This window comes from Cetorhinus maximus, unplaced genomic scaffold, assembly GCF_964194155.1.
Source record: "Cetorhinus maximus unplaced genomic scaffold, sCetMax3.hap1.1 HAP1_SCAFFOLD_570, whole genome shotgun sequence".
Taxonomy (NCBI): Eukaryota; Metazoa; Chordata; class Chondrichthyes; order Lamniformes; family Cetorhinidae; genus Cetorhinus; species Cetorhinus maximus.
In genome coordinates this window covers 127756-150043 of record NW_027596512.1, presented here as the reverse complement: position 1 = coordinate 150043, position 22288 = coordinate 127756, and the positions used below count along the sequence as shown (strand labels likewise).

The window sequence follows — 22288 nt, the reverse complement described above, 5'->3', positions numbered from 1 at the left end:
ATTGAATGGCAGTGGATGTTCGAGGGGCCGCCTATTTCTTCAATCTGCTGGTTTTTACGTTGTGTGACCGGTCAGGGTTTGCTCCCATGCTTTTCTGTCTCTCTCTAATCCCTCCCCTCACTGTTCCTTTCCCCCACCACTCTCTGTAATGCAGGAGAAGTTGAAAGCCCTGGTGTGGCAGAGCGCAGCCTATAAACAGAAGCCGGAAGAGATTGAGAGCCTGTGGAAGGTGTGCGGTCAGCTCATGTACTCTCTGGACGACAGGCAGAAACAACTGGGCCTCGGATCGAAGGTAAGTGGGTTTTCAGATGGGTTTTACAAACTCCCCGGTAGTTTTGTACATTGGTTGTGTTGTGAGGTCAATAACGTACTCCCTTGTTGGTGGGAGGAGGGAGTTAGAGAATGTTAATAATAGGGCCTGACACCAAACCGGCTCAGTGAAAGATTGAATTTACACAGACCATTCAGCCCATCCACTCTGCCAGTGTTTCTGCTCCACACAGAGGTCCTCCCACTCCCACTTCATCTCACCCCATCACCAATCCTTCTATTCCTTTCTCTCTTATCCAGAGATCGAGCGTGCCGACAGTGTTGTCTTCAGGTGAGCTGGTTTTTCAGCTAGTCGGGCAACGCTCTCACTCCGAGTCCACACTCATCTTCCCGAGGAGGGATTTTGGTGTACGTGTAAAATGAACAAACTCAGCATGACCTCATTTGCCAGCTTTTTCTCCTTTCATTCCTGAAAGGTCCCAGATCCTGCAAACCACATTATTGTGCATAGTTTGAGCGGAGTGGATGTGTCTCGCTGCCTTGGTGTTTGCACATGAGCTTATTACACCAGAATCGCTGTTCTGGATCAGCGACAGACTACGAAGAGAGAATGCTGGAAACCTAGGTTCAATATTTGGTTTCAGAGCTGCCTGATGATGGTGATTGTAAGCCATCTTCCACCCTCCATGTACTTGAACTCATCCATAACTCAGCCGTCCCCGATCCTAACTCTCACCAGGATCCCATTCACCCATCACCCTCTGACTCACTGACCTACACTGGCTCCCGGTCCAGCAACATCTCAATTTCAAAATTCTCACCCTTGTTTTCAAATCCCTGCTCGCCCCTCCCTATCTTTGTAACCTCCTCCATCCCCTACAACCCTCCCTATCTCTGTAACCTGCTCCAGACACTACAACCCTCCCTGTCTCTGTAACCTCCTCCATCCCCTACAACCCTCCCTATCTCTGTAACTGCTCCAGTCACTACAACCCTCCCCATCTCTGTAACCTCCTCCTACCCCTACACCCTTCCCGATCTCTGTAACCTCCTCCAGCTCCTATAACCCTCCCTATCTCTGTAACCTCCTCCAGCCCCTACAACTTTCCCTATTTCTGTAACCTCCTCCAGCCCCTACAACCCTCCAAGATCTCTGCGCTCCTCCAATTCCGGCCTCTTGACCGTCCTCCCGATTCCCATCGCTCCACCATTGGCGGCCATGCCTTCAGCTGCCTGGACCCTAAGCTCTGGAATTCCCTCCCTAAACCTCTCTGTTTTATTAAGACACTCCTTCAAACCCACCTCTTTGACCAAGGCTTTGATCGAGTAGCTCCTCCTGTGGCTCAGTATCAGTGATTTATCAGATTTCCCCTCCTGTGAAGTGCCTTGGGGGGGTGTTTTACAATGTTTAAAGATGCTTTATAATGCACGTTGTTGCTTGTGGGCAGAGACCCCTTTGTGGGTTAACTCGGTTAGGTGCTGTGTGAATAGTTACTAGTAAAGTAGCATTGACCTCTCCAACACTCTGAATGCCCTCATTTCTCCAGGGCATCACCACCTACTTCTCGGGTAACTGTGAGCTGAAGGACGCGGAACTGGCGCAGAAGTTCCTGGATTCAAAGGTGGGTGAATTTTTCCGCTTGAGTTTTGCTGCAGCATCTCAGATAGCGAGAGTTTCCCTTGTGTATTTTTGAAGGTTGAAAGCCTCATCGTGTGGAGCCGTGCACTTTGTGCATGGAATTTCTACAAAGCCTGGGTAGCGCAACTGGGACCCTTAATCCCAGAGTCGCCACTTCTTAATATATTAATATTTTATCGTTTTTACCTAAAACGTGCCCTTAAACCAAATATTACCATCAGTTCTCCACACTGAAGATTGAGAATCCCGTTTACTGTAATTCCCTGGTTATAAACCTTGGTTATTTGCTGAACCATCGGAAGCATGTTTTACAGTTACAAAATGGAAGGAGGACCAGATACACACAGACTTGCATTTGGTTAAGGATGCCACAGCCCTAAAAACGGGTAACCTGACCTTTGTTAGCTGGCGTCAAGCCAACTTGCCTGCTTTAACGCTGACGCTCTGACACTGAGAGCGCCGCCGAGCGTGTGCAGGAAGTGCTGTCCCTGGTGCTGTGGCACAAATAAATACGGCCTCCAAATACATCTCACAAGCCCCCTCGCTGGGGTTTTTGGAAATGCTGCCCGTTTGTTTTTAGGAAATGTTTGCCTGCATCTTCAGGATCAAACGCTGATCCCGCTCATCATGAGGGCCGTTAAAATGCCAGCAATAACGGATACCCGATATGAAGTGGTTAGGTTTTGTCTCGAATATTGCCATGGTTTTTATCTTAACCACCACCTCACAGTCAAAACCTGGGAAACACTGAAAACCTTTGGTGAGTACTCTTTAGCGAATGTGGTTGTTGAGATAATAAAGGGCACCTCCTGAGATGAAGTGTGTGTGATATATAGAAACCAGTTAGACTCCTGTCACAAGGACGACTTTTATTCGTGTGTCATCCTTATCTGCTCACAATAAGTTTCAGTAGGAGGAGCCCAGAAATAATCAATTTGATAATTCTATATTTTGTCGATCCTATTATTCTGCAAACTCAAGGTGAGAGTGACTGCCCTTGACATCAAGGCAACATTTGACAGAGTGTAGCATCAAGGAGCCCCAGCAAAACTGGAGTCAATGGGAATCGGAGGGGAAGACTCTCCGCTGGTTGCAGTCATACCTACCACAAAGGGAGATGCCTGTGGTTGTTGGAGGTCAATCATCTCAGTCCTAGGACATCACTGCAGGAGTTCCTCAGGGTAGTGTCCTCAGCCCAACCATCTTCAGCTGCTTCATCAATGACCTTCCCTTCAGCATAAGATCAGAAGTGGGGATGTTCGCTGATGATTCACAATGTTCAGCACCATTTGCAACTCCTCAGATACTGAAGCAGTCCGTGCCCGTATGCAGTAAGACCTGGACAATATCCAGGCTTGGGCTGATAAGTGGCAAGCAACATTTGCGCCACACAAGTGCCAGGCAATGACCATCTCCAACAAGAGAGAATCTAACCATCGCCCCTTGATATTTAATAGCATTACCATCACTGAATCCCCCACTATCAACATCCTGGGGAGTTACCATTGACCAGAAATTGAACTGGACTAGCTATATAAATACTGTGGCTACAAGAGCAGGTCAGAGGCTGGGAATCCTGCAGCAAGTAACTCATCTCCTGAGTCCCCAAATCCTGTCCACCATCTACAAGGCACAACTCAGGAGTGTGATAGAATATTCTCCACTTGCCTGGATGAGTACAGCTCCCACAACACTCAAGAAGCTGGACACCGTCCAGGACAAAGCAGCCCCGCTTCATTGGCCCCCCTTCCACAAACATTTACTCCCTCCACCACTGACGCACAGTAGCAACAGTGTGTTCAATCTACAAGATGCACTGCAGCAACTCACTAAGGCTCCTTATACAGCACCCTCCAAACCTGTGACCTTTACCATCTAGAAGGACAAGGGCAGCAGATAGATGGGAACACCACCACCTGGAAGTTCCCCTCCAAGCTACTCACCATCCTGACTTGGAAATATATCGGCCGTTCCTTCACTGTCACTGGGTCAAAATCCTGGAACTCTCTCCCTAACAGCACTGTGGGTGTACCTACACCACATGGACTGCAGCGGTTCAAGAAGGCGGCTCACCCCCACCTTCTCAAGGGTAATTCGGGATGGGCTATAAATGCTGGGCCCAGCCAGCGAAGCCCACACCCCATGAATGAATAAATAAAAATTGAATAATCTTCATATGGCTTAGTGTTCTCATCTCTGAATCAGAAGGTCTGGGCTCAAGTCTCCCTCCAGGACTTGAGTACAAAAATCAAGGTTCATACTCCAGAGCATTACTGAGGGAGCACTGCACTGTCTTTTAGAAGAGACATTAAACCACAAGCCCATCTACCTGCTTGGGCAGATGTGAAAGATTCCATAGCACTATTTCAGTTGTGTGGTGGTGGGGTGGGTGCAGTGTTGGTGTTAGATCTCCCTGCTGTGCTGAGGCCAATGTTTATCCCTCAATCAGCATCACAAAAGAACAAAGTGCATAAGCTGGTCATGACCACATCGCTGTTGTGCTGTGTGCAAATAGGCTGCCAGGTTTCTGACATTACGCAGAAGGAAAGGTCATTGGCTGAGAAGTGTTTATATAGATGCATGTCCTTTTTGTTAACTTTTACATGGTGGTAGTCTGTAGTAAATGGGCTTCGGTGTTGAGTGGACTGCATATGGAGGAGGCACAACTTGCTTGAGGATCTTGACCGAATCACGTCGTTCAGCCCTGGAAATGTCCCTCTACCCTCCCTCCCTCGCTCCCTCTGTACACTGGCTCGGTTGAGGCAGTATGGGGAAAAGGAGTGATTTTTACACTGGAAATTCTTTGACTTGTTGTCCTTTCTCCCCTCAGGGTATCAGTGCCTATAATACTCGTCTGTTTAAAACGAAAGGAGCTGATGGCAAATGGCTGTATGAGATCAGGCTTGCCTCTGTGATTAACGATGGTAAGGTGTTTAAAGATATCCTCACTTTCTCTTCTGCTCCACTCTGATCTGTCCTCTAGCGGTGTGGAGAAGCACAGCATGTGTGGCCTGTGGAACATAACATGTCTGTACTGAGCATATCCGGGGCACTAGACCGGCAGATTAGGCTTTTAATCTCTACTCTCAAACAGGGCACTGTCCCGACCAGTACTGTACCCCAGTGTTATACAGTGACAGACCTCTCCCGACCAGTACTGTACCCCAGTGTTTTACAGTGACACACCTGTCCCGACCAGTATTGTACCCCAGTGTTATACAGTGACACACCTGTCCCGACCAGTACTGTACCCCAGTGTTATACAGTGACACACCTGTCCCGACCAGTATTGTACCCCAGTGTTATACAGTGACAGACCCGTCCCCACCAGTACTGTACCCCAGTGAAAATACAATGACAGACCCGTCCCCATCAGTACTGTACCCGTATTATACAGTGACAGACCTGTCCCCACCAGTACTGTACCCCAGTGTTATACAGTGACAGACCTGTCCCCACCAGTACTGTACCCCAGTGTTATACAGTGACAGACCCGTCCCCACCAGTACTGTACCCCAGTGTTATACAGTGACAGACCCGTCCACACCAGTACTGTACCCCAGTGTTATACAGTGACAGACCTGTCCCCGCCAGTACTGTACCCCAGTGTTATACAGTGACAGACCTGTCCCCACCAGTACTGTACCCCAGTGTTATACAGTGACAGACCCGTCCCCACCAGTACTGTACCCCAGTGTTATACAGTGACAGACCCGTCCCCACCAGTACTGTACCCCAGTGTTAAACAGGGACAGACCTGTCCCCACCAGTACTGTACCCCAGTGTTATACAGTGACGGACCCGTCCAAACCAGTACTGTACCCCAGTGAAAATACAATGACAGACCCGTCCCCACCAATAATGTACCCCAGTGTTATACAGTGACAGACCTGTCCCCACCAGTACTGTACCCCAGTGTTATACGGGTCTGTCACAGTATACCATTGCTCTCCACATTCTTAACCTTTTAAAGAAATGTTCTCTGTTGTGTAAGAATTCCTCTTGTTATTCGTGAATTCTCCTACTAGTAGGGCGTGTGTTGTGTGACCATCTTGTCCTCTGTCTGCGGTTTCTAATTGGTTTGATCCACTCTGTCTCATAGGTGCATCATCAAAAGGTGAACCTGACAATAAATGTGGCGTTTATGAGTTTGACGGAGTAACATTCCAAGTGGTCCGAGGCGATTACTCCCCACTGTTGAAGAAAGTAGTGGAGAATCTGGAGAAAGCCAAGGTCAGCTGGGGCTGGGTGGTAGAGAAAATTCTAGAAACACTCAGTCGGCCAGGGGGCAACTGTGAAGAAAGAAGCAAAGTCACTGATCTGAAAGGTTAACACTCGCTCTCTGCTGCACACCCGCTGGGCCTGTGCAGGGGTGGGGGGGGGGGGTGGGGCCTGTTTGAGATATTTTGATTTTTTTTGAGCTGTACAATGGGTGTAAAATCATCTCCCTTTGCCTCTCTGCTTCACGCTGATCACTGTGACTCCCCGGTCGAGGGTCTGCGCTGTCCCTGATCTGTTCTGAGCTGTAGTGTCAGGGAGGGGTTCACACTCGGCAGTCAGTCTGCCCAGCTGACCTCCACAGCCTCTTGTCTCGACAGAGCCACGCAGCCTCTCCCAACGTGGTGGCCATGCTGGAGCAGTACGCCCAGAGCTTCAAGACCGGCTCCATCGACGCTCACAAGGAGGGCTCCAAGCACTGGATCAAAGACGCGGGGCCTATCGTGGAGAGGTGAGATGGTGCCTGCTGCTTCCTACAAATACTGCCGTCGCCAGAGTCGGCCCCCCCAAACTGCCTGTGTGGATCGCGGTTGTGTGGGGAAAGCTGTTCAACTCGGGCAGACTTCACATGTGCTTTTGAATCAATAAGTCCAGCTCAGTGATGGCACAGGGAGGGAGAATGGTGGTGCAGGGGGTGGGCCTGGTGTTGGGTGGTGGGGGGTGGGGGTGGTGGAAGTCAGGTTTGGAGGGATGAGGAGGGTGGGGCTATGGAGGGACGATGGTCATTTAACTAATTTTACCTTCTTGGTTCCACAGCTACATTGGGTTCATTGAAAGTTATCGTGACCCGTACGGATCCCGAGGAGAGTTTGAAGGTAATGAAGTGGGCTAAGAGGTTGCTCTCACCACGGTGATGGTTTACTTTTCACATAATTTGCAGCTCAGATTTGCTCTCCCAGCTTTCAAAGCAGAATAGGATGTCAGGAGATGTGATTTCAATTCCCTTCCCCCTAACCCTCATTCCCCATCGTCTCGTCTCTGGGTCAGAACATTGTGGCTTCGAGCTCCAATAAATAATCCAGACTGGCACCCCCACTACCAGCGCTGAGGGAGCGCCACACTGTGAGAGGGTCGGCGCTGAGAGAGTGCCGCGTTGTCGGAGGGTGGGCGCTGAGGGAGCGCTGCGTTGTCGGAGGGTCGGTGCTGAGGGAGCGCCGCGTTGTCGGAGGGTCGGCGCTGAGGGAGCGCCGCGTTGTTGGAGGGTTGGTGCTGAGGGAGCGCCGCATTGTTGGAGGGTTGGTGCTGAGGGAGCGCCGCATTGTCGGAGGGTCGGCGCTGAGGGAGCGCCGCATTGTCAGAGGGTCGGCGCTGAGGGAGCGCCGCACTGTCAAGGTCGGTGCTGAGGGAGTGCCGCGCTGTTGGACATGCATCATTACAGATGAGACATTAAACCTGGGCCCCGTCTGCCCTCTTGGGTGGGTGTAAAAGATCCCACGGCCACTATTGGAAGGAGAGCAGGGGGGAGTTCTCCCCGGTGTCCTGGGGCCAATATTTATCCCTCACCCAACATCACTAAAAATAGATGATCTGGGCCATTATCACATTGCTGTTTGTGGGATCTTGCTGTGCCTAAATTGGCTACCATGTTTCCTAAATTATAACAGTGAGCACACTTCAAAAAAAAAGTCCTTCATTGTCTGTAAAATGCTTTGGGACGTCCTGAGGTGGTGACGGGAGCTGGAGAGATGGGAGTCTATCTAGGTTTGTGTGCGGTCCTGGACCAGTTAGTCCTGCTACTGGCCAGAGTGATGTGCTCGTGAGGGGATACCCAGCTGGAGTTGGCACAGCTAGAGAGGGGGCAGAATTCAGGTAAGTGAGTTCCTGTTTTCTTTTGAAAAGCCTGCAGTTTCACACGCACTGGTTAGTGGGCTGCTTGTTCAATTTAACCGCATCAGTGTTTTATTCCCTCCACTCATCCCAACTTTAGGTTTCGTAGCCGTTGTGAACAAGGACATGAGTGCCAAGTTTGCCCAGCTGGTGGGATCAGCGGAAAGTCTGCTCCCGGAGCTCCCCTGGCCCAAGGAATTTGAGAAGGATCGTTTCCTGAAACCGGACTTCACGTCGCTCGATGTGCTGACGTTCGCAGGCAGTGGTATTCCCGCTGGCATTAACATCCCAAACTGTAAGAAGCAGCTGATTTCTGTTCTTCCTCACGCGCTCTGGATATTTATTATGATTGTAAAGCGATGCTCACCTGTGTAAGCATCAGTCACCTCAGTCGGAAGGTCCTATATTCGAGCCCCATAATAGAGAGCGACGCTCCCCAAAGCCAGCGTCACACCATTGCAAGGTCGGCGCCGAGGGAGCGCCGCGGGATTGGTGCCGAGGGAGCGCTGCGGGGCCGGCGCCGAGGGAGCGCCGCGGGATTGGTGCCGAGGGAGCGCTGCGGGGCCGGCGCCGAGGGAGCGCCGAGGGCCCGGTGCGGCGGGGCGGGCGCCGTGGGAGCGCCGCGGGACCGGCGCCGTGGGAGCGCCGCGGGGTCGGCGTGGAGGGAGCGCCGCGGGGCGGGCGCTGTGGGAGCGCTGAGGGAGCGCCGCGGGGTCGTCCATCTAATTTGAAGATAGTCAGTGAGAAGCCGGGTTTGTGAAGATTAGGACGTTTGGATGTTGGGATTTTATCCGGAACAGGAACTGTCTCGGGGAGTGAGGAACCAGGACAGTGTGAACCCTGACACTCCACAGAACTGAGTGAGGAAACTACAGCAGCCGTGTCTGAACGGGTTAACCATCCCACAGATACAAACTCACCTTGTGTTTTCAAAGTGAAATGAAAGTGAAAGTGTGTGTGGAATTGTTTCATTGAACAGAACAATGTGAGCTGGAGGGAAACCAAGCTCAGCAATGTAACCGAGGGGGTCAGTGAGAGGCTGGGCTCAATTACACTGAAAGCTTGTGTCAATGATTGTGAGATTCTAACTGTTTGTGTGAAACCTGCTGTTCCTGGGCCTGACAGTTTGGTGAGTTTACAGCTCAGGCACAGTGACCCTGCCCTGGTTCAGCTGGTAACTCATAATCCACCCACCCAGGCTGTTCAATCAGATTTAGATGTGTGTTAATTAATTGCGTGTGGGATAGGAAAAGGGGAAGGCCATTCAGCCCTTCTCAACTCTGTTCAGAGGAACAAGAGGAAACCATTTGGCCGCCTTGAGCCTGTTGCACAGGAACAGGAGGGGGGCCTTCAGCCCCCGCAAACCCGTTCCCCCATTCAGTTAGACCACAGCTGATCTGCATGTTAACTCCATCCACCCGCCTCGGTTCCATTAACCTTAATCCCCTCACCCGACAAAAATCTATCAATCTCAGTTTGACGTTTCCAGTTGACCCCCAGACTCAACAGCTTTTTGGTGGAGGGAGAGAGAGTTCCAGATTTCCACTCCCCTTTGTGTGAAGAGGTGCTTCCTGACATCACCCCGAATGGCCTGGCTTGAATTTTAATGTTCTGCCCCCTTGTTCTGGACTCTGCCCCCCCCCCTACCCCCACCAGAGAAAATAGTTTCTCTTTATCGACCCTATTGAATCGTTTACTCATCTTAAACCCCTCGATTAGATCCCCCCATAATCATCTACACTCGAGGGAAGACAAGCTTAGTTCTCTCCCATTTCACGCGAATGTTTACCTGTTGGATCAAGCTGATCGGGTCACTCGGCCTGTAACCAGGAAGGACAGTGCTTTTGACCGCCGTCTCAGTGCCTCCAATTCTGAAACCTACTGAGTTTTCACCAGTGGCATTTTTATCAAATTTCCAGATGATGATATTCGGCAGACAGTGGGATTTAAAAATGTTTCACTTGGGAACGTTTTGGCAGTGGCCTACTCAACACAGAAGGAGAAGCTGACTTTCCTGGAGGAGGAGGATAAGGTGGGTGTGCCCGTGCGATTGTGCATGTGCACGGGTGGTGGGGGTGTGCACGCGGGTGTGTGGGTGGGCGTGCAGTCGGGCGGTGGGGCTGGTTGGGTGTGTGGTCGGGCGGTGGAGCTGGGTGGGTGTGCGCGGGCGGTGGAGCTGGGTGGGTGTGCGCGGGCAGTGGAGCTGGGTGGGTGTGCGCGGGCGGTGGAGCTGGGTGGGTGTGCGCAGGCGGTGGAGCTGGGTGGGTGTGCGCGGGCGGTGGAGCTGGGTGGGTGTGCGCGGGCGGTGGAGCTGGGTGGGTGTGCGCGGGCGGTGGAGCTGGGTGGGTGTGCGCGGGCGGTGGAGCTGGGTGGGTGTGCGCGGGCGGTGGAGCTGGGTGGGTGTGCGCGGGCGGTGGAGCTGGGTGGGTGTGCGCGGGCGGTGGAGCTGGGTGGGTGTGCGCGGGCGGTGGAGCTGGGTGGGTGTGCGCGGGCGGTGGAGCTGGGTGGGTGTGCGCGGGCAGTGGAGCTGTGTTGGCACAGGCACATGCAGTTGGGGGCCTGGCCAGGAATGTGGGGTAGCACACGGGGGGTGTAGTACTCGGGAAGGGGGAGGTAGTACACAGTAGAGGGTTAGTACATGGCAGGGTGGGGTTAGTACTTGGGATGGGGGTGGGTGTGTGGGCACTAGTGGTTCCTCAATAATCAGCCAGGTTGTTGTGGGGGAGGGGGGAACAAGAGGCGGCCGTCAGACCCCCACCTCTCGAATCTGTTATACTGGAACAGAAGGAGGCCACTCAGCCCCTCTCAAGCCTGTTCCACCCTTCAATTAGATCCTGGCTGATCTGTTTTTTTTTTAATTCACTTCATGGGATTTGGGCATCACTGGCTCGGCTAGTGTTTATTGGCCATCTCTAGTTGCCCCTTGAGAAGGCGTTTTGAGCTGTCTTCTTGAACCGCTGCAGTCCCTGTGGTGTAGGTACACCCACAGTGCTGTTAGGGAGGAAGTTCCAGGATTTTGACTCAACGACAGTGAAGGAACGGCCAATATATTTCCAAGTCAGGATGGCCTGTGGCTTGGAGGGGAATTTCCAGGTGCTGGTGTTCCCATCTATCTGCTGCCCTTGTCCTTCTAGATAGTAGAGGTCACGGGTTTGGAAGATGCTGTCAAAGGAGCCTTAGTGAGTTCCTGCAGTGCATTTTGTAGATGGTACACACACTGCTGATACTGTGCGTCAGTAATGGAGGGATTGAATGTTTGTGGATGTGGTGCTAATCCAGCGGGGCTGCTTTGTCCTGGACGGTGTTGAGCTTCTTGAGCGTTATTGGAGCTGCACTCATCCAGGCAAGTGGGGAGTATTCCATCACACTCCTGAGTTGTGCCTTGTAGATGTTAGACAGGCTTTGGGGCAGCAGAAGATGAGTTATTCACCGCAGGATTCCTAACCTCTTCAGCTGTTCCTCGATATCACGTAGAGTGAATTGAATTGGCTGAAGACTGGCATCTGTGATGTTGGGGACCACCAGAGGAAGCCGAGATGGATCATCCACTTGGCATGGTTGAAGATTGTTGCAAATGCCTTCAGCCTTATCTTTTGCACTGATGTGCTGGGTTCCCCCATCATTGAGGATGTGGATATTTGTGGAGCCTCCTCCACCAGTGAGTTGTTTAATTGTCCACCAGCATTCACGACTGGATGTGGCAGGACTGCAGAGCTTAGATCTGTTCTGTTGGTTGTAGAATCGCTTAGCTGTGCATTTCACTAGCTGCTTATGCTGTTTGGCACGCAAGTAGTCCTGTGTTGTAGCTTCACCAGGTTGACACCTCATTTTTAGGTATGCCTGGCACTGCTCCTGGCATGCCCTCCTGCACTCTCCATTGAACTTAACTCCATTTCAACTCCATCTACCCGTCTTGGTTTCCTGAATCCCCTTGCCCAGCAAAAATCTATCAATTGCAGTTTTGACATTTTTCAATCGACCCCCAGCCTCAACAGCCTTTTGGCGGGGAGCGAGTTCAAGATTTCCGCTCCCCTTTTGGGCTCTCATTTTGAGGTTCTGCCCTCTTATTCCAGATCAGTACTCCAGGCTGGCACTGAGAGAGTGCTGTACGGCCAGAAGTGAAGTTAATTTGAGGCCCCGTCTGCCCTCTCGGGTGGGGGTAAAAGATCCCACGGCGACTATTGGAAGAAGAGGAGGGGGGTGTTCGCCCCGGTGTCCTGGGGCCAATATTTATCCCTCACCCAACATCACTAAAAACAGATGATCTGGGTCATTATCACATTGCTGTTTGTGGGATCTTGCTGTGCGCAAGATTCTACACCAAAGGAAGGATGCGATCGCTCTAGTGAGGGTACAGATCAAGGAGATTTACAAAGGGCTTTACCAGGCAAGGAGCGCTGCAGCGATGAGAAGAGATTGGATAGGCTGGGGCAGAGGAGGCTGAGGGGAGATTTAATTCAGTTTTACAAAATTATGAAGGGCTTTGATAGAGTGGACAGGAAGGAGCTATTTCCACTGGTCAAAGGGTCTCTAATCAAGGGGTATAGATTCACTAAGAGGGAGGACGTTTAAGAGGGTATTCGAGGGATAATTGTTTCAGCCAGAGGGCGGTGAGGGTCTGGAACTCGCTGTCTGAAAGATTAGTAAAGGCAAAAACCCCTCATTGCTTGTCCTGATGGTGCTTTCTTTCCTTTTCCTTTCCTTTCCCCGGCAGGATTTGTACATTAAATGGAAGAGTCCGTCCTTCGAGGTTCAGGTTGGTCTACACGAGCTCCTGGGTCACGGTAGCGGGAAGCTCTTCGTTCAGGTTCGTCAATGTCTTTAGAACATTTTAACAGGCAGCGTCACCGAGCTATGAGCCCTGCACCGATCCTCTGAATTGTGGGAGGAGGGGAGCCAGTGAGCGGGGTGGGGTGGGGTGGAGTAAAATCAGAGCTTGATGTGTACAACTCTGGGCTGCCCTATTGGCGTTGTGGAGGGAGAAAGAGGCGCCTTATCTGGCTCTCCTCGGCAGGGCTGACAGTGACCCTGGCTTTAACCTGTCTGTTTCTCTCCCCCTTTTCCCATCCAGGACGAACAGGGAAAGTTCAACTTTGACTCGAGTGTGGTGAATCCTGAGACAGGAGAGATGGTGAGTGCCACGGGAATCTCCCACTTAACCTTCCCAATTCAACACCAAAGCTGACAGTGCACAGAAACAGGCCACTCGGCCCATCGTGTCCGTGCTACAACCCTGCCCAACTTTTCTCTTCGGATAATGACCCAATTTCCCTTTTGAAAGCCATGATTGAATCTGCCACCAGCAAACTCACGGGCAGAGAATTCTGGATCCTCACCGCTTGCAGCATGTGTATAAAAACAACCTTCCTCGTGTCATTTCTGGTTCTTTAGCCGATCACCTTTTTTCTTTATTCTTTCTTGGGATGTGGGCATTACTGGCATGGCCAGCATTCGTTACCCATCCCTAATTGCCCTTGGACTGAGTAGCTTGCCAGGCCATTTCAGGGCATTTAAGAGTCAACCACATGTGGCTGAGGGCCTGGAGTCACATGTAGGCCAGACCAGATAAGGGCGGCAGATTTCCTTCCCTAAAGGGTTTACAGTTTGTAAATCAAAGGACGTTAATGAACCAGATGGGTCACCATTACTGAGGCTAGCTTTATATCCCAGTTTTATTAATTAATTAATTGAATTTAAATCCCACCAACTGACATGATGGGATTTGAACCCATGTTCCAGGACATTACTCTGGGCCTCTGGATGACTAGTCCAGTGACATTACCACTACCCCACAGTCTCCTGTCTCCCTCTTCGATTCTTCTATTCCTTTCTCCCTCCTGTGGTTATCTGGCTTCCCCTTAAGTACATCTAAAATATTGGCTTCACCCCGTGGTCATGAGTTCCTCATCGTGTATTCAGCAGGATAACTGCTACTTGGAGGCAAGCCCTTGTGAAATTCAGCATTCTGGTGGGCACCGTTGAAATTAATCTGAGCTAAACCCCCCCCATTCCTTTTTACCTTCCCCTTAGGTTAAAAGCTGGTATAACCATGGTGAGACCTGGGACAGCAAATTCTCCACTGTGGCTTCCAGCTACGAGGAATGTCGAGCAGAGTGTGTCGGCATGTATCTCTGCCTCAACAGGGAGGTCTTGAAGTAAGTCTGTATTGAACCATTGCTCGGTCCCTCGCCCTAACTCTACAGTGTGGAGACCCCCCCAGGAGACACTCTGCACTCTTTCCCCACTGTCTGGTGACACTGGAGACGCTCTGCCCTCTCCCACAGTACAATACGCTGTGCACTTTCTGGGAGCAGTTCTGGGCACCACACCTAAGGGAAGCGACATTGGTCTTGGGAGTGCAGTGTACATTTACCAGAATGATACCGGGACTCCAAGGGTTAAATTACTAGGAGAGATGACACAAACTTGGTTTGTGTTCCCTGAAATTTAGAAAGTTAAGGGATGATTTGATGGACATTTTTGAGATATTATGGGGAACAAATAGAGAGAGAGAGAAACTACTCCCATTGGTTGGTGAGTCTAGGACTAGGGGACAGAATCTAAAAATGAGAACCAGACCTTCGGGAAGCGAGACTAGGAAACACATCGATGCACAAAGGGTGCGAGGAATTTGGAACTCTTTTCTGCAAATGGTGACTGATAATTGTTAATTTTAAATCTGTGATATTATTCTTCACTAAAGGTATGAAGGGATATGGGGCAAAGGTGGGTATATGGAGTTAGGTCAGGGATCAGCCATATGACTGAATGATGGAACAGGCTCAAGGGGCCTCTTCATCCTCACTCTCCTGTTTCAAAGCGTGTGTGTGTGCACATGCGTGTGTATATTTACTTAGAACTGGATGCTCTCATCTGGAACCCGCTTTCCCCTCTTGTCTAGGATATTCGGCCATGAGGGAACAGATGCCGATGATGTTATATATGTGAACTGGCTGACGATGGTGCGAGCAGGAGTCCTGGGTTTGGAGTTCTACACTCCAGAGACCCAGAAATGGAGACAAGTGAGTGACCTTCATTCCCCTTCGTCACTAACCCAATCTTAGCTAACTGACTGCTACACCCTTTGGTACTTTGATCAGGGGCAATGGAACTGAACCGGTCTCTTGGCGTAAGGCTCTGCTAATCCACATTGTCAGGGCGGAGGGAGCACCGCACTGTCCGAGGATCAGGGTGGAGGGAAAGCTACACTGCCTGAGGGTCAGTACTGAGGGGCTTGTGTTGTTGGGCTTATGTTAGATATTGGCAGCTCCCCTCTGTTCTCCAGGAAACATTGAAATGTCTGTGACCATGAAATAATAAAATTTTGCATGAAATTTGAAAGCGCTGTTGTTCAGTCTGAAACTAGGGTCTTAAATCTAAACAAAGGAAACTACGAAGGTATGAAGGGCAAGTTGGCTGAGGTAGATTGGGGGAACTACATTAAACGGTATGACAGTAAACAGGCAATGGCTAGCATTTAAAGAATTAGTACATGGTTTACAAAATACATCCCTTTGAGGCACAAGAACCCAGCAGGAAAGGTGACCCAACCATGGTTAAGGATTGTTTTAAATCAAAGCAAGAGGCTTATAAAATGGCCAAAAAAAGATAGTAAGCCTGAGGATTGGGAGCATTTTAGGATTCAGCAAAGGAGGACCAAGAAACTGATAAAGAGAGAATAGAATATGAAAGTAAACTAATGAGAACATAAAAACAGACTGTAAAAGCTTCTGTACGTATGTAAAAAGGAAAAAATTAGCAAAAACAACTGTGGGCCAATTACACGCAGAGACAGGCGAATTTATATTGGGAATAAGGAAATGGCAGAGAAACTAAACAAATACTTTGTGTTTGTCTTGTTATGACCCTTACCAGACGCTGGGACGTGGTGGGGAGATCCGGTTAGGGATGAGTAATGTTTTGTTTAAAGCAGATAAAGTTTGAGGTTCAAGACACCTGCTTTTGGAATAAAGTCACAGGATTTGAACAAACAAAAAAAAAACCAGACTTTACTGTGCAAGTTCAGAAAGATAAAGCAATTCATAAATCTGTCTTACACTCTAACATTCAGGGTAAGTATGAGTCACATGTGAATTAACTGATAAACTGTGGTCGAACACATCACACTGCAGAGCAAATGACAGATGCAACCAAGGCAGAGTCCGTGGATTTCTCAAGAACCCACCCAGACATCAGTGAGCATCAAGTCAAACAATCTCGTTGAAGCTCCGTCTCTTGAGGGATTCCCAGCTTCACTTTCGAAGATCTCTCCTTGGGATTCTCTCCAAAAGTTGTTCCCATTTGGACGGCTTTAACAATGGCCCAGCTCACAGGGTTTCACTCTTGCCTTCTGATATTCCTTCTTGGATTCCTGAGTACATTCAAACACTAGCTTATAAGCTCACTTTCAGACCTATGGCCATGCCAAGCAGCACACCACTGCACAAAGGGATACCTTTTCCCCAACGGCCTCCCTTTACTTAAAGTCTGCTCACCGCAGCTCTTTCATTAACTTAATTGGCGCCTGTTTCTGTCCCTTTTGTCTTTGTGACACTTGTTGGCTGGCTGACTGCCTCTCAGGGTTTCAACCTCATTTCCTAAGACTACGCTCCCCTGGATTCTCGAGTTTGCACTCCAGCACCAACTCATGGACACAGCGCCAGCTCTTCAGCCATGCCAAGCAAAACACCACTGCTCCAAAGGATTACCTTTGCCCTGTTATGACTGGAATGGGAAGAATGTGCAGTTGATGTAGCCCCACTACCCCACAGGTCATACCATTAATTTAAAAGTTTAATTTATTCACCAACATGGTCAATTGTTTACCTTCACTGCTGGTACCCAGAATAGAAGAGAATTTAACCAGGCTTCTTTCAATAAACAACAAACTTATTAGTTTATTAAATAGAAAGGCAAAGATTATCAACATACAGTACGGAATATGAAATTATATTAATTACTCTTCTGAGATGCCCTAAGAGTGTGTGTGTGTGTCTCTCTCTCTCACACCTTCTCACACCTTCTCACACCCTCTCACACACTCTCACACTCTCTCACACTCTCTCACACCCTCTCACACCCTCTCTCACCCTCTCTCACCCTCTCACATCCTGTCACACCCTCTCACACTCTCTCACACTTTCTCACACCCTCTCTCTCCCTCTTTCACCCTCTCACTCACACCTCTCTCCCCCTCTCTCCCCCTCTCTCTCCCTCTCTCTCCCTCTCTCTCCCCCTCTCTCCCCCCCTCTCCCTCTCTCTCCCTCTCTCTCACACCCTCTCTCTCCCTCTCTCCCCCTCTCTCCCCCTCTCTCCCCCTCTCTCCCCCTCTCTCCCCCTCTCTCTCCCTCTCTCTCACACCTCTCTCACACCTCTCTCTCCCTCTCTCACCCTCTCACTCACACCCCAAAATAAAAATAGGAATGGAGGAATTTGGCCAAAGGGTAAAAGGCAATGGTGCAAAGGATAGACGGTGGAGTTCTTGAAATGGCGCCCGAGTTATACAGTTGATCTCTCGACACTGATCCGCGAATCGATCAATGACTCTGGCACTGCTTTCCAGGCGGACTCACGGAATACTCGAGGATAATCTATTCCAGCACCTAGAGCAACCTGAGCAACTTGCAGCTGTGGGCTGGCTCTGAACTGCGAAAAGGCTGCTGCCTTCCTTCTTGAGCAGTTGGTCCTTCTCCTGTCAAAGTAAAACCAAAACCCCCTTTTAAAACAGTCTTCCAGGCATGTTTTTTTTTTAAAACCCATGTGACCCCATTTGTACCCAGCTCAAATGGGTCAAGAAGTTGACAGCTTTTTTTTTACAACTGCTCAATTACCCTTTCTTGTAAAAGGATGCTCTTCCCAAGAATGGCAATCAGAGTCCTGCATTAACCCTTTAAGGGATAGTGTCTTTTAAAAGACAAATTCTTCCAGAATGTCCTAAGTTCATGAAGATGAACCATTTTCTGTGATTAAAGTGTTCATGACAACCCCAATGTCCCTCAGCACTGATTCACTGACCTTCCGCAGTCTTTTCAGATCTCCAGGGCTTCTCCCAAGCCCTCACTACCTGGAGCCTGCCAACCCAGTTCCTCAGAGCTAACAGTAACACTTGAGCTGCATGGAGCTTCTCCTCCTGCTCCTGACTTTCTCTGACTAAAACTGACTGACTCAAGAACAGCTGTTCGCTGACCCTCGAACTGATCTGGGGACCTATCAAAACACTCCCAGAGGGTCCCACCCTTGTTACAAGGCAGGAACCAATATAACAAGCATTGGAACATCCTGTACCTTAAATGTTACCATCTCCATAGACTATTAATTTAGCACCCAGAGACCCAAAGATTAATAGATTTCATGACAGGCTTCATAGAGGAAGATGCAAAAAACCTCCCAGAAACATTAGAGAGCCAAGGGGCTAGCAAGAAGGAGGAACTGAAAGAAATGAGTATTAGTTAAAAAAAAGTACTGGAGAAATTAATGGGACTGAAAGTTGCTGAATCCCCTGAACCCGATGATCTACATCCCAGTGTGTTGAAAGAGGTAGTTGTGGAGATAGTTGATACTTTGGTGATCATGTTCCAAAATTCTATAGATTCTGGAACTGTTCCTCCAGATTGGAAGATAGCACATGTAACCCCACTGTTTAAGGAAGGAGGGAGAGCGAAAACTGGGAACTACAGACCCGATAGCCTGACATTTGCAATAGCGAAAATGTTGGAATTCTCTACCCCAGAGGGCTGTGGAGAGTCGGTCATTGAGCATCTTCAAGACAGAGATCGATAGATTTATAACTCTTAAAAACATCGAGGGACACGGGGATAGTGCAGGGAAATGGTGTTGCAGTAGATGATCAACCATAATCTAGTGAGATGGCAGAGCAGGCTTGAGGGGCCGAATGGCCTACTGTTCCTATTTCCTATGTTCCTAACACAGTTAACTAAATCAAATAGATTGTATAATAAAGTATAACCCCCTCACAAGATAACGATGTGAGGGGTGAGGGGCCGATTATTCTTGTGTACCAGGGTCTCCTCTGGAAGATCCCAGTGACCTGATACATTCCTTGACCTCCTGTGCCCAGTTCTGACCTCTGTGCTATAAAAAGGATGTGGAAACACTAGGGGAAGAGCGAGGAAGGTTTGTACAGGAATGATCATGAGTAGGTGAGAGAAAAGGGAAGAGGTTCTGGAAGCCCGGGGTGAGACAGATGGAATGGGAGGAGGCCTTTGTGGTGTATAAATGCTTCTGCAGATTGTAGGGCTGAAGTGGTCTGTGTGTTCAGTAATGAATCCCCCTGCTGGATAATGCCTCTCGTTTTCCACCACTGACCTCGTATAGCCATCGTAGAACGAGCACTACGCAGATCGAATATTCAAAAGCTTACCGTGGCCATTCGCCTGTACTTTTCTGGGTATTTACTCGGTGTTTGCAGTGATCTTAAGATCTCTCGGAGTTGCGACACATCGGGAGGTTCCTTTCACTGCAGGTCTCAATGCCTCTCCCCTCTCTCCTGTGGCAGGCACACATGCAGGCGCGTTTCGTCATCCTGCGGGTCCTGCTCGAAGCTGGCCAGGGCTTTGTGACTGTTCGACAGACCACAGGGGCAGATGGCAAACCGGATGCCATCATCACGCTTGACCGAAGCAAGATCGCCACTGTGGGAATGACCGCCATCAAGAATTTCCTGAGGAAGCTGCAGGTAGAGGAAGGATGGAGCAAGGGCCAAGCTGAGCAGACTGATAGAATGTTCTGGCACATTTCCCTACTCGCCACTCCCCCCCCCACCCCCGCTTGCTAGCTGTTTGAAAGACTTCACCCATCCAATTCCCATTCCCCCATCTGTCGCTGAAAGCTGTCTGTCCAGTTTTGCTGTCACTACTATTTCACATCTTTTTTCCCTCTGGGAACACTCAGCCGGTACGTCTCATTCCAACCCTGAAACTGCTGCTTTCAATTCCAGCATAGCCACGTAACAGCCCTTCTGAGTAACTCTTCTCAACTGCCCACTTTGTAAACCTAGCTTCACAAACAGACAGAGTGATGGGGGAATACAGCTGAGCAGACAGCTCTTATACTGAGGGGAAAAGTTCCCTCCCTCTCTCTCCATCCTCCCCTCCCTCCCTCTCCGTCCTCCCCTCCCTCTCTCTCCGTCCTCCCCTCCCTCTCTCTCCGTCCTCCCCTCCCTCTCTCTCCGTCCTCCCCTCCCTCTCTCTCCGTCCTCCCCTCCCTCTCTCTCCGTCCTCCCCTCCCTCTCTCTCCGTCCTCCCCTCCCTCTCTCTCCGTCCTCCCCTCCCTCTCTCTCCGTCCTCCCCTCCCTCTCTCTCCGTCCTCCCCTCCCTCTCTCTCCGTCCTCCCCTCCCTCTCTCTCCGTCCTCCCCTCCCTCTCTCTCCGTCCTCCCCTCCCTCTCTCTCCGTCCTCCCCTCCCTCTCTCTCCGTCCTCCCCTCCCTCTCTCTCCGTCCTCCCCTCCCTCTCTCTCCGTCCTCCCCTCCCTCTCTCTCCGTCCTCCCCTCCCTCTCTCTCCGTCCTCCCCTCCCTCTCTCTCCGTCCTCCCCTCCCTCTCTCTCCGTCCTCCCCTCCCTCTCTCTCCGTCCTCCCCTCCCTCTCTCTCCGTCCTCCCCTCCCTCTCTCTCCGTCCTCCCCTCCCTCTCTCTCCGTCCTCCCCTCCCTCTCTCTCCGTCCTCCCCTCCCTCTCTCTCCGTCCTCCCCTCCCTCTCTCTCCGTCCTCCCCTCCCTCTCTCTCCGTCCTCCCCTCCCTCTCTCTCCGCCCTCCCCTCCCTCTCTCTCCGCCCTCCCCTCCCTCTCTCCCCTTTTCTGTTTTAAACCTCTGTCCTGCTTTCTCCCTTTACTCTGCAGGTATATAAAACCACAGCGGATGTGGAGTCAGGCCGGGCCCTGTACTCCAGGTACTCTGAAGTGACTGATTCGGAACCTCAGAGATTCCTCACCCTGCGGGAGACGGTTCTACTGAGGAAGGAAGCCAGAAAGATGTTCGTCCAGGCCAACACCAGGATAGAAGGTATGCTCAGCCCCAGGTGATCCCTAAACTGCAGCTTTCCCTTCAACATGCAGGCATGAGGGATCATTGCCTCACGTACAACTCCTACAGTACTACTAAGTACAGAGGGAGAGAGGAAACTCCCCTCTGCCTTTGGCTCAGACAGGGGGGAGTCTGTGTTAATTTGATCCCAAGCCATTTGGTGAAGTTTGAAACCAGACACTAATAAGTTTCTTGATTTCACTTACTTACAGAATGCAGTGTTACATAAGGTTGCTTCCTTCCTACTCACAATCCAATGTCCCCGCAGTCCCCTTTAACACTGAGAGCACTTATAAAATTAAACAATGTCATCTAACCATGTATCTTAACAATAATTAAAATACCATTAACAGCGTCCATACACGCGACAGTCACAATTCAGGATGGTGTTCTATTCAGCGCTCGATTTGAAGACATTCTGAGTAAATGCAGCCTGTGCTCAGTTAACTGATCTCTGGCTAGGGCCAACATTAGGAGGGATGTGACAATTGGGATCAGTATCCCTGGGCCAGGGAGAGTGGATAGTTAGCCAGCTTTTCCCTCCACTGATTACTGCCCATCATTACCTTCTGCAAAATGTGTGACATCAGAGGAGCGTGAGATTGGGCTTGACTGCAATGCCCAATGCGGTCGAATAGCTCCCAAATCCTTCCCTCAGTTCATGTGTGGAGATGACACTGTAGTACGGTACCCCAGTGAGAGGCAACCTTGTCAGCGGTAGTGGTCACACACAAACAGCGAAAGACCCAACACCGTATGCAGGTTACCGAACTGTCCTCGCTCTCCAAATGACCACCTTCCTGTAATCTTCAGCTCATCAGAAGCTCTGCCCTCTTACCCTAACTTTCTCAAAACCCTGCTGGTCCATCACTGTACTCACTGGCCAACGTTGGCAGTATTCAGTCAAGGGAAAAGCTGGCTAACTATCCACTCTCCCTGGCCCAGGGATACTGATCCCAATATTCACATCCCTCCTAATGTTGGCCCTAGCTGGAGATCAGTTAACTGAGCACAGGCTGCATTTACTCAGAATCTCTTCAAATCGAGCGCTGAATGGAACACCGTCCTGAATTGTGACTGTCAACATTGGCTCCCGGCCCAGCAACACCTTGAGTTTTAAAAGCCCTTTCATGTCCCTCGTACCATCTCTATAACTAACCTTGTGCCGCCTTCCTTCTCTCTGTAACCACCTGCCGCTCCCCCTCCCTCCGTAACCTCCTGCTGCCCTCCCTCTCTCTG

General features: G+C 50.4%; 1 protein-coding gene across 1 annotated transcript in view; it reads left to right on the top strand.

Moving 5' to 3' along the window:
* dpp3 (dipeptidyl-peptidase 3) overlaps window positions 1-22288 on the top strand; it is a 35578-nt gene that overhangs the window by 10250 nt on the left and 3040 nt on the right. Inside the window, exons 4-17 of the mRNA XM_078535644.1 lie at window positions 155-292; window positions 1818-1892; window positions 4740-4833; window positions 6012-6142; window positions 6508-6638; window positions 6944-7002; window positions 8115-8309; window positions 9934-10046; window positions 12729-12821; window positions 13086-13145; window positions 14045-14169; window positions 14916-15036; window positions 19530-19709; window positions 20866-21028. Of these exons, the coding sequence (XP_078391770.1) occupies window positions 155-292; window positions 1818-1892; window positions 4740-4833; window positions 6012-6142; window positions 6508-6638; window positions 6944-7002; window positions 8115-8309; window positions 9934-10046; window positions 12729-12821; window positions 13086-13145; window positions 14045-14169; window positions 14916-15036; window positions 19530-19709; window positions 20866-21028 (1678 nt within the window). The remainder of the gene's footprint in view (window positions 1-154; window positions 293-1817; window positions 1893-4739; window positions 4834-6011; window positions 6143-6507; window positions 6639-6943; window positions 7003-8114; window positions 8310-9933; window positions 10047-12728; window positions 12822-13085; window positions 13146-14044; window positions 14170-14915; window positions 15037-19529; window positions 19710-20865; window positions 21029-22288) is intronic.